Source organism: Typopeltis vanoorti, chromosome 14 (assembly GCF_054136105.1).
Source record: "Typopeltis vanoorti isolate ZY-2024b chromosome 14, IOZ_Tvanoo_1.0, whole genome shotgun sequence".
In the NCBI taxonomy this organism is placed as follows: Eukaryota; Metazoa; Arthropoda; class Arachnida; order Uropygi; family Thelyphonidae; genus Typopeltis; species Typopeltis vanoorti.
The window spans coordinates 48,236,319-48,247,655 of record NC_143562.1 but is presented as its reverse complement, the minus strand read 5'-3'; the positions used below and the strand labels follow the sequence as shown (position 1 = coordinate 48,247,655).

The window sequence follows — 11,337 nt, the reverse complement described above, 5'->3', positions numbered from 1 at the left end:
CATTCATCGGTTTACTGAATATTGTTTACTTAACCAGCAGAAATAGCAAAATAGAAAAATTTTCTTAATAGGATAAAGAATGTTTTGTTAAGATTAAAGATAAGATTAGAGGTTGAGAGTAGTTTTTTTTTTTCAAGAGAATTAATAAAGATAAATGAATTTATCTTTATTAACTTCGCTTCCTAGCAGCTGAGGAATCTATTGTAAATTATTTCTGTATAGTGGTAGGGATTACTAATAAAATACAAGTCCAAAATTTAAACCAATATTTAAGCAGATATAAACTTATTTTCTGTTGATTGTCGACGTCTGTTCATTTTTATCCAGTCACGTATAGTGGTAGGGATTACTAATAAAATTCAAGTCCAAAATTTAACCAATATTTAAGCAGATATAAACTTATTTTCTGTTGATTGTCGACCGTCTATTCATTTTTATCCAGGTAATCAAGGAAAGGAAGGCTTCTTTTATAGAGAATCTTGCCAACACAGAAGAGAATTCATCCGACCATAATATATATTTCAGGAAAGGCAAGAAGATGGCGTTGATGGATATTTTGCTGCATCAGCATGCTATTGATCCATCTGTTACTGAGGAACACATCAGAGAAGAAGTGGACACTTTTGTTTTTGCTGTAAGTTTTAGTTCTCTCAGAGTCAACCAGTGGCGCCCAGTGTACATAAGCACCCCCAAGAAAAAAATTAAAAATTTAAATTTTGTTTGTGTTTATAAATGATAACAGCGCTTAAAACATTATATAGCAATACAACATGTTATAGGTTACAGCTTATATTTTGACATTGAATAGTTAATAATTGGAATTGTTCGATCAACGCTTTAGACTACGAAACAGATGCACTGCGATCTAACGCCGATATTCGTTTGCGCTTTGCATTGCACGTTACGCCATTCAGACACTGCTCCAACGGTAGTGTATTTTTAGTATCGTTACGCACGTTATTTCTGTGAAATATGAAACGTTTATTATTGATGCGTGTGCGTGGTGAACTATTTTTTTGTCAATCTTATTTCATTTTGTTAAAATAACATATAATTATTTATTTATTATAGATACAAGGCTGAATTACGAGGAGTGTCACTTTTGAAAATATGAAAAGAATTATATTTTTTCGATTATCGTTAAAAGAAACAAATACACTGCGATCTAACTCCGATATTCGTTTGCGCTTGTCATTGCTCTTGATAGGAAACTTTTATTATTGGTGTTTGTTCGTGGTGAGGATGAAATATATATTTAATAAAGCAATTTTTAATATGTAAATTTATTTATTAATAAATTCTTTACTCATTCGTGAAAAAAAGTTTTTTTTTTCTGTTCCTCTTTATAAGGACTATGCAATCTTAGACTGAAAATAGAAATGAAATCTTCATTTAATTGTCTTTCATTAAATTTTTTAGGGTCATGATACGACATCTAATGGTTTAAGCTGGGCTTTGTATTGTATTGGGTGGCATTCCGATGTTCAGGAGAAGATCCATGAAGAAATTGATACTATCTTTGGAGATGATATCGATCGCAGTGTAACGCTAGATGACATTAAGGAAATGAATTACTTGGATTGTGCATTAAAGGTGTGCTCCCCTCATTTACTTCTCGTGTGTACAGTTATCTATGGAAACTGTTTAAAGGCACAAGTTCAAGTACTCGTAACTTTCTTATTTTTCTTAAAGAATAGTTTGCATTTATATTTTCAAAGAATGATGTTCCTATGTTTAGCGACCATTTAGATTATACTTGCTTGAAATTCGAAATACAGCTACGGTTCAAGATGGGACAGATTGCCATAGCAACCCGAAGGTTTTCGTTTCACTTGTATTGTTCTAATTCGGATGCAATGAATTAGAACTGGAAATGTTACAATTCTGGTGCTAAATCTGAATTATTATATTACAATATTTCTGAATTATTGTCGTATTAGTCAGTACGTGTTTATTAAAATAAATTTGCGAAATGTTCGGAAACATCGTTCAAGGAAAACATCGAAACACGGTTCGATGTTTTCCTTGAACTTGATTCAACCATACATCAATCTGCAAGGTTGATATTTTTCCACCATACAAAATGATGCGGTGATTTCTTTTTTGATTAGTTTATTGAGCTTTTTACAATTCAGCACTTGGTGGTGTTATTTATGTTGTTTCCCTTATTTGTTATGGTTATGATCTAAGATGTCTTTATTTAGGAAGGGGACATTTCTTTCCAATTCCTCTTTATCTGTCCTATCGATACTCAAACTACCTGTCAATTCTGTGGCCGTCACTTAGATTGCTCACGTGTGTGAATTGAATAAACAATGAAACTGCCCCTGGGTTGAGCCAATTCCTTTATTTAAAAATATGGAGCTGACTCCTCCTTGTGTCCTAGAAAATTTCTTTGTTAATGCTGCGCCATCTAGAACCCTTAGATTAAAAAAGGCTTCTTAATCAAGGAGTGAACTCTCAAAGTGACACACGCTTATACAATCTATATAATAACAGTTACCAAGTTAACTAAATCCCTTATTTTAAATTGTCATTGCAGTCGTGGTCTTCCCCAATTAGCTAGTCCCGCTCAGGTTCTACTTGATGAGTGGTGCATTGGATTCTTTCATCAGGCAATTTGTTAGGTAAATGAAAAAGGAATTATTTATCAAACTATCGCAATACAAATTTACAAGACTTGTCATATAACTAAAGTAAATCTTTCTTCTAAGTTAACAGGCTTAACTATATTCAATATTCCTAGTTGAATTCTACTATGGGAACCTTGGACTTTGTCTGGTCTATCTCTCGATCCTTGCAGTTCTTTCCACAGATCATTCCTTCTACTTCTTCACAGTTGTTTTTTCGATTGTCCAGCCTGGAACTCACAATAATGAATTATCCTCTCCGATGTAGACGAGAACAGCTTTGCTAAGTTGGTTCATGTGATCTACCATGATGATTAGCTTCCGTTGATTCTCCCGCTTTATTGACGAAATGTCCCCACTTGGCTCGCTACTCACGTAACTGCCTCTAGACATCGTCCTGTTGATTGCACTCACGAATTCATCTTAGGGTATTTCTCGAGCTTTGTCCCTAGAGTGACCTGCGCCAAAATTCAGAGAAGAAAATAGCCTACAAGAGAGAGAGTAAGCTAGCGGCGTCAAGTTTTTTATATCGTACCTTGATATAAAAAGGTACTTCTATAGCGCTCCTACAGCGTCATACCTTTAGCACGGCTCTACTCCTATGCACGTGATTCCGGTCCTTCTCCTCGCTTCTCCCGGAAAACTCCTGTCCGCAACTTACACCCTGCCTACGTTAATGCCGTGGGACACTTACTAATCCGTATGTCTTGTTTGCGAACTTTGAACTATTTTTTACATAATAACATAATTCTCATCAATTTTTTTCCATTGTTAAATTTACAAGAACAGGTAATATTTTGTTACCTAGAATAGTCCAATATTAAAAGGCGTTTATTTAAACATTTTCAAGCAATTAACATCTCTACTTATATACAAGTATTTCTCTCATTGTTTTGATGCTTGTAAAATCCTGAATGAGATATTTCACAACGAAATCTGTTCATTCAAGATTTAGTATTGGTAACATCATGTACTTTATGATAGTTTTGTTTGTTTTTATTAAACAGGAAGTGCTCCGTTTATATCCCCCTGTTCCAGTAATCCTCCGTTCTTGTACAAAAGACTTCTGTTTGGGTAAGTAATATTGGAAAATAAATAAGAGCAGAAGATATGTACCCACTTAGAATGTTAGGACACTTTAACACGAAAGCGAAGTATGCAAATATTAATGGAGAAGTGAGATGTGGATCACAGCATTGATCAGAATAATACGCAATATGGCCTACTGATACAAGATTTTAAAGATTAATCAAATAATAATAATAATAATAATACAAAATAAAAAGAAAGTTTTAAATAAATAAAATTTTCTTTACTAGTACTTTACAGGATTACATTTAACTAAAGTATTATTGATACAGGTAAATTATACTCTATTCTGAGAAAGTCACTGCCCCATGTGTGTGTGTGTGTGTGTGTGTGTGTCATTATTAACACTTGCAATAAAGTCTTGGTGAAAACAAAAGTTTATAACCAATAACACTACCACAGTTGATGTCGACAGCATACAGTTATTCATGTACTTCATATTTGAATATGGTAAACCCTAATGAAATCATTTGAACATCACCAATCTAATATATTAGTAGTTCAGTTAAAATTGGATTAAAAGAGAAATATTTCAGTGGAATGTCTATGTTTAATCTATTGGTGAGGATTAATTAAACGATCCCTACGAGAGAGAGAGAGGGTATTTCTTTCTAAAGTTAAATGGAATTTTTGTTCCTTCCGTTTTTTTTTTTCATCAACGAATTAGCGAAATACATAATATTGTATTCAGCTACTGTCAGTTGCCAGCTATTAAACTTTAAAACAAACTAAAGCAAACAAATTAAAAAATTAAATGCCAAAAACTTTTTGAAGATTCATATGCTGTCTGACAGACAGTCCAGTTTAGAATTATTTGATTTCAGACCATCACGTAATTCCTAAGGATACAACCTTTGTCTTTCACATTATCCAAATGCATCATGATGAAGAAGTATTTCCCAATGCAAAAGTCTTCGATCCATCGAGATTTGAATCAGAAGAAAGCAGTAAACGCCATCCTTACAGCTATCTTCCTTTCTCTGTTGGTCCAAGAAACTGCATCGGTAAAGTAGAACACTTCTTACTGCATATTTCTTAGAAAAGTGTGTTAATTCCCAGCTTATTTTTATTATTATTATTATTATTATTATTATTATTATTATTATTATTATTATTATTATTACAACTACTACTACTCAATACAAACCAGGAAATAACCAAATCCCTAATGGCTAAACAGAAAATACTGAGAAGATAGAATCTAAGAGAAAGGTATCGTATAACCCGATCAAACACAACCCTTTACACAACCAGGCGTTATAACAATTTGTATAATCCACTGTGAGGGAACATCTTATACTCACATTACTCAACCATTTGCGTAAAAATTAAAACATCTGAACAGTTACAAATTCTATCAGCACACTTTAGAACTGCAACAGTTACCATACATGTTGCATAAAACATGTTAGCAAATGCTAATAAAAAGAAAAAAAAAATGGTTTACTTAATCGTTAATCCCACTGTCCTCAGAAATACTGACTCTAGCTTCGAAATTAGTGGATTTTCCCGCCTCATCATCCTTTTACTGCGAATATTAGCAACAAATCATTTTCATAAATGATTTAAATACTTACATTACCCTGTTATGCATGTAATCTAATCTACAATTATTATTATTATTATTGGAGCAACATAGAGGTAACTCGTATTCATTATTATATCATTTCCATTCCTTGATTTCACTTTAGACACACACACACACACACACACACACACACACACACACACACACACACACTCGCATAATCAAATATACTTAATTATTCAAATAATCTTCTTAGTCTTTATAAACCTTATTTTTAATGATCCAAAAAATGAAGTATTTATTGAATAATACACAATTAAATTAATAGCAATATTAAAATTACTAAATGTAGCGTAATAATATTACTACGTATAATGTTACTTCACTATATATAGTGAAATAATCTTATTATATAATATATCATTATATAATATTATCTATCACCCTTATGCCTCGAGGTATTACTGGCTATATTCCTATGTGTTCACGGTGGCGGTTTAAAAAACGCCAGATAAACTGCTGTTCAGGTTCGAGACCGGCTAACTTGGCAATGACTGACGAGGATCCTCAAGTTCCTCACGTCTTCGACGGGTATCGAGCCGGGAACAGTCCAACCGCAGTCATATGGTTGCGAAGCGCAAAGCCACTAGGCTAATAGCGCGGACTCATTATTACTATGCATAATGTAATAATATTACTATGTAATGTATGAAAATACAATGTAATAAACATTCCTGTCCTCATTTACAGTATGTAGACCCACACTTCACAGTGTAGGCGTTCGAAGCCGAAATCTTATGGAATAAGTTGATTAATCCTTATTATTATTATTATTATTTCACCTCCAGGGAGTCCATCGAGGGAGGGCACCAGCTCTACAGCTATCTGTTTCTACCACTCAATGCACGAACAACAACTGCACCAACGCCATCTACTGTCTAGCTCCACCACTTGCATTTCACAGACAATTACAAACATCCGTGCCCACGACGGGATTTTATCCCGCAGCCTTTTGGCTGGAGATTTGATGCGCTAACCACTCGGCCAACCAGACTAGACGATTTTCTATCTTTATATCTCTATATTTACATCTCTACATGTGTGTTCATTGGCTGTTTGTCTGTTTCCGACCAAAGGGCTTCATCTATACTGACTGAACTACTGGAAGCTCTAATAAAACATTATTATTACTAAAAATATTTGTAAATAATAAATTTACTTTGTACTATATGATTGTACGAAATAGTAGGAAATATAATATTTTTACTGTAAATGTAAATACAGCTTATAATCATACTTTCTCAAACTTTGAAGAAAACATTGATGTGGACTGCAACAAGCACTATTAACTTATGTAATCGTGAATTTTATGTGGTAAATTATTATCACTGAGGTTGATATTAATAATAGGAATTCGTGGATGATTATTTCATACTATTTTTTATACCATTTAAACATTGCACTGAACCACAAGTAGTAAAATGTACAGTAGTATTGTTGTCTAAATTGTACAAGGTATATGCATATAATTAGATGTAATTTATTTGAGAGATAATAATTTGTATATTAAAAAAAAAAAAGAAACATTTGGTAACCTCCATGGAGTCAATAGATTACTCGTTTACAGATTTCAATTCTGCTTATTGCATCAAACGTGTGTCAATTTTTGTTTATCTACTTTTTTTGAACATGCAGTTTCTTTGAAAGTGAATACGCATTAAAATATTAAATTATTATTATTATTATTATTATTATTATTATTATTAATATTATTATTATTAAGACAGAAGGTTGGATTTAGTGTCATTCTACAATGCAAAATTTACGATAATGAAATTAATATGACTTTTTTCTTAGAGGAATGCAGTGAAATATCATTATTAAAATATTGAAACAAATAACTATCTATTTGAATAAAATTGTGAAGCAATAGGTTATTCAACAATCAACAATAGAGTCGTTTTGAGCGTACAAATCATCATTATCATTATCATCCATTTAAGGCGAGTTGCAACTATTTGCAACTAACAAGTTGCAAACTTTCCAACCGAGAATCCGAAAGTAAGAGAAACTCCGAAGACTTCTATCTTTGGTTTCTTGATATCATTTACTGAATAGGAAAGATATCCGCACACTTGGAGAGCTTATAAAAGTTGCTTAAAGGAGATAGTTTCTGAATATGTCCCTAGAGTTTGAAGAACAAATAGGGTGGGAGTGAAATGGATGCCCAACCTGATGAAGAAAGAGAACTATAAGAAGACCGAATAGAATAAGATTTCTTTTATTGTGAACATTGTACAGACAGCTAAATGCACGGATGAAAAGAAATTGGATGAGAAAGCGAACGGAAACAATAACTAAATTTTTCACTATGCCTCTCGTAAATAGAAAATAAATATTGACGAATAACTTCAGAAAATGCGCAAGGCATTCTTGTGTCAAAAGCAGTAAAGCAGATGGGATTGTTCAGTTAATGAGTGCTCACTTTGCTGAGATGTATCAACCAGGTGTGTGTAACATGGTGCACAGTGCTACTGCCTCATTGGATGAAGAGTTACACGTGCATGAAAATCAGGTTGAAGAACTGTTGCATAATCTCGATAAGATTTTGTCTATAGGGACAGATGGGATATCAGCCCGTTTGCTGGGCTTTGTTTGTATAACCTGAATCTCACTTCAGCAAACATTTTTCAGGAATGGAAAGAATGTATATTTCCATTGTACCATGGTAATGCAAAAATCGATGTATCTGACTATAGACCTCTCGTTATCTCTGGTCTGGTGGTGAAGATTTTAGAGAAGTAGGTAAGAACGTGCGTAGAGTCTGAGCGAAACAGCATGGGTTTACTAATATCAGTTCATATTTTAGCAAATTGCTCACAATTTATAACAATAATATTGCCGAGTTGGATAAAAGGAATGGATACACGACGATACTGTTTGGTTTGCTAAGGCCTTTCATGTAGTACTCTATTAAATGTCTTTGCTGCATAAACTGGAGAATATCAAATTGGAATATAAACTCTTGTCCTGGATAAATGGACGGCTGGCAGATAGATATCAAAACGTTGTATACGGCTGGTGTGATTCTGCCAGATTTAAGGTGACCAGGGGAGCACTTCAGGGTTCATTGTAGAACCATTGTTGTTCAATATATTAATGACATTAAGAAGGATGTAACAGGAGCTTTTCAATTGTTTCCTGATGATGCAACCATAGGCAGGGCAATCAGACATGCAACTGATATTCAGGACTCAAAAATTGTTTGAATAAGCTGGAAATTGGGGCAATTAAAATGGCGATCAGCAATGTTAGTAAGCGTAAAGAGATGCACTTTCTCGTGATGATATTTCCAACGGCATATCATACAAGAAACCGATCAAGTTAGAGATCGTGGTGTAATGGTGGATACGAATATGAAGTTCAAAGGTTACATAAGAAATTTGGAAATGGAGTTCAGAGGATAATTGTGATGTTGATACGAACCGTGATATGTAAGGATAAGGAAGTCATTTTGTCTCTTTATGAGACCTTGATACGACCACATCTGGATTATTGTGCGTATATATGGAAACGGTGCAATGGTGGATTACAAAGATTACATCTGGATTATGGGATTTAGATTAATAAGAGAGACTGCGAGTATGTGGATTGAAGACTCTTGTTAACACGAGCAAGATGGGTGATATGATAGAGGTGAATAAACTTCTGAAGATGTGTTAGAGGATATAGTCTGATGATTTTTTCGTTATAAGGAACGTGAAGAAATGACAAAATTTCATCGGTGAAATTTAAGTGAGGATAATAAAGGGGTGAGAGCAAGATTCTTCTCTCACAGAGCAGCGAGTGAGAGGAACAATTGCCTGTTGAAGTCCTTAGTCAATCATTATGAAAGAGTCTAAAACAAGTAATGGTAACAGGTGCACGTGATCTCGACCTTCCTCTGAGTTTACTTCCTGGAGGTTTCTGATGGTGATAATAATTTATGTATGACTTAATAAGGTTTTTAGAATATAGTATGCATATTTATGAATATTACTTTTTATCCTATGTATATAAAGTTTTGTTCCTAATTTTGTGAGTAAAGTATTCAAGAAACTTTAATAAAATTTCTAAAGGCAAACTTTGGCTGAGTGAGTGGATAGTTTTTTTATACTCATTAAATCCAATAGGCTGTGGGTTAAAATGCAACTTGGAGTTCTAGTGTGTGAAAGATCGCAATGGTGGATAAATGTCTTCGCTGGTGTTTTGAAGTGTACTGAAGGCCTGAGGTGACTTGAAAATTTTCTATATTTGGCGTCAAGATCACTGTTTCGCATTACTTAAAAAAGAAATGAAGAAAACAAAAATAGATTATATTAAAATTAAAAATAACTGCCTGCTGTAAACAATTGGCTCTTCAAGTATATCGGTGATTGTCGACCTGCGAGTAAACCACGTAACACGTCATGTGCGATGGTGTTCTTTAGCAGCACCAGAATGTTTGTTGTTTTTATCTTTTGACATGTTGTGGTGTATGTGTGTGGTGTTGATATAATACTCTGAGCATATAGTCTAAAGCGATTCTGCAATTGCGTTCTAGAACGGACCGTATTGTCTGCAAACGAAGTCTGTTCTACTAGATGGTATTTCAGTCAACGAAATATAATTAAACACCCTGCCGTCTCTATATGTGATTTTGGCTAAATCATCTTCAGTTGGAAAGGCTGGATTCTAACCTTTGATTTTGTGTTAACCACGGAGTCTCCTCAACCGTCGGACTTCATTCTGAATGGTGTGAAGCAACGCATTTCCTTGTGTATATCACGTGTACTTAACCACAATTATCATGAGCAACAACGGGGAAGTTTATCGAAGAGTTTAGCAATGGAGAAAGTTCGAATGGACTCTTTCCAAACTGAGAACACTTTTTCTTCATATCATCATCATCTGATAGCGAACTCAAAAAAAAAAGTTGTAAATGTATAGTGTACATTTTTATAAGAGCAGATTACTTTAAATGACTACTAATAAAAAATGGGATTAATTTCAAGCGAGTAATTTTGTTGACATCAATTAAAAAGATCATAACAGTATTTTAAAAAATACGGATAAAATATTAGATAACCAAAAATTGAAAATTATGGTGCAGCTAGAAATAGCAGAGATCATTAGAAACTCAATTCATTTCATTAAAATTATTTGTTTAATTAAAGTTTTAAAACCATTTCTTAAATTGAAACTTTCTTCATTTTATGTTTCAGGTCAAAGATTCGCTACTTGGGAAATGAAGATTGCTTTAACTAACATTCTTAGGGAGTTTAACCTCAAGTCTCTGGACCCTCCAAATAAAGTGCATTATTTGATAGAACTTGTTCTTCGGCCAATGAATAAGCTTCGAATACAATGTAGACCAAGACGAAGAAATGAGATCAGCTCTCAATCAAAACTTAAAAATTAATCTAATAGTTTATAATCAGTCTATAATCGACAATAACATGTTAATAATAATAATTTTTTAAAATTTTTTTTAACATTTTATTATGTCTCAGTATAAGTTACATACAATAATAATATTTACAGTATTTACAATAAGGATTATACAGAGTTTTTTTTTTTATGTCTTAGATGAATTACATACATAGTTGCTGTTGTAATTATATATATATAATATTTATAACGCATTACAAGTGTGTATATCAGATACTTGCAAGTTAGTAATTTTCTTCCTCGCTGCTTAGCAGAGCTTATCTGAAGAGGATAATAGATGACAGAGGGTGGTAGTTTCATGGTTGTGTTCCTATACTGGTCACAAGCCAGGTGTTGATTTTACTGTTTGTTGGTACGTGCTTGAAAGACTTCGACTGCTATTAGAGTTTAACTTTTTTTTGTGCAAATAGGGTTTGATTTAGACATGGTGTGCTGGTTTCTTTGTGTTCTTGTAGTGATAGTTTTTGAGAGGGGGGTTGTCATAGGTTTGTGTGTGTGTGTGTGTGTGTGTGTGTGTGTGTGTGTGTGTGTGTGTGTGTGTGTGTGTGTGTGTGTGTGTGTGTGTGTGTGTGTGTGTGTGTGTGTGTGTGTGTGTGTGTGTGTGTGTGTGTGGTGGGGGAG

The 11,337-nt window shown here is 33.6% G+C and overlaps 1 protein-coding gene across 1 annotated transcript; it reads left to right on the top strand.

Moving 5' to 3' along the window:
• The first annotated feature begins 538 nt into the window (after positions 1–538).
• On the top strand, positions 539–10,687 carry LOC150099436 (cytochrome P450 4c3-like). Its single transcript, XM_090404350.1, has 4 exons — positions 539–634; positions 1,420–1,593; positions 3,638–3,704; positions 10,491–10,687. The coding sequence occupies exons 1-4, from the start codon at positions 539–541 to the stop codon at positions 10,685–10,687; spliced, it is 534 nt and encodes a 177-aa protein (XP_090260476.1).
• The last annotated feature ends 650 nt before the right edge of the window (positions 10,688–11,337 follow it).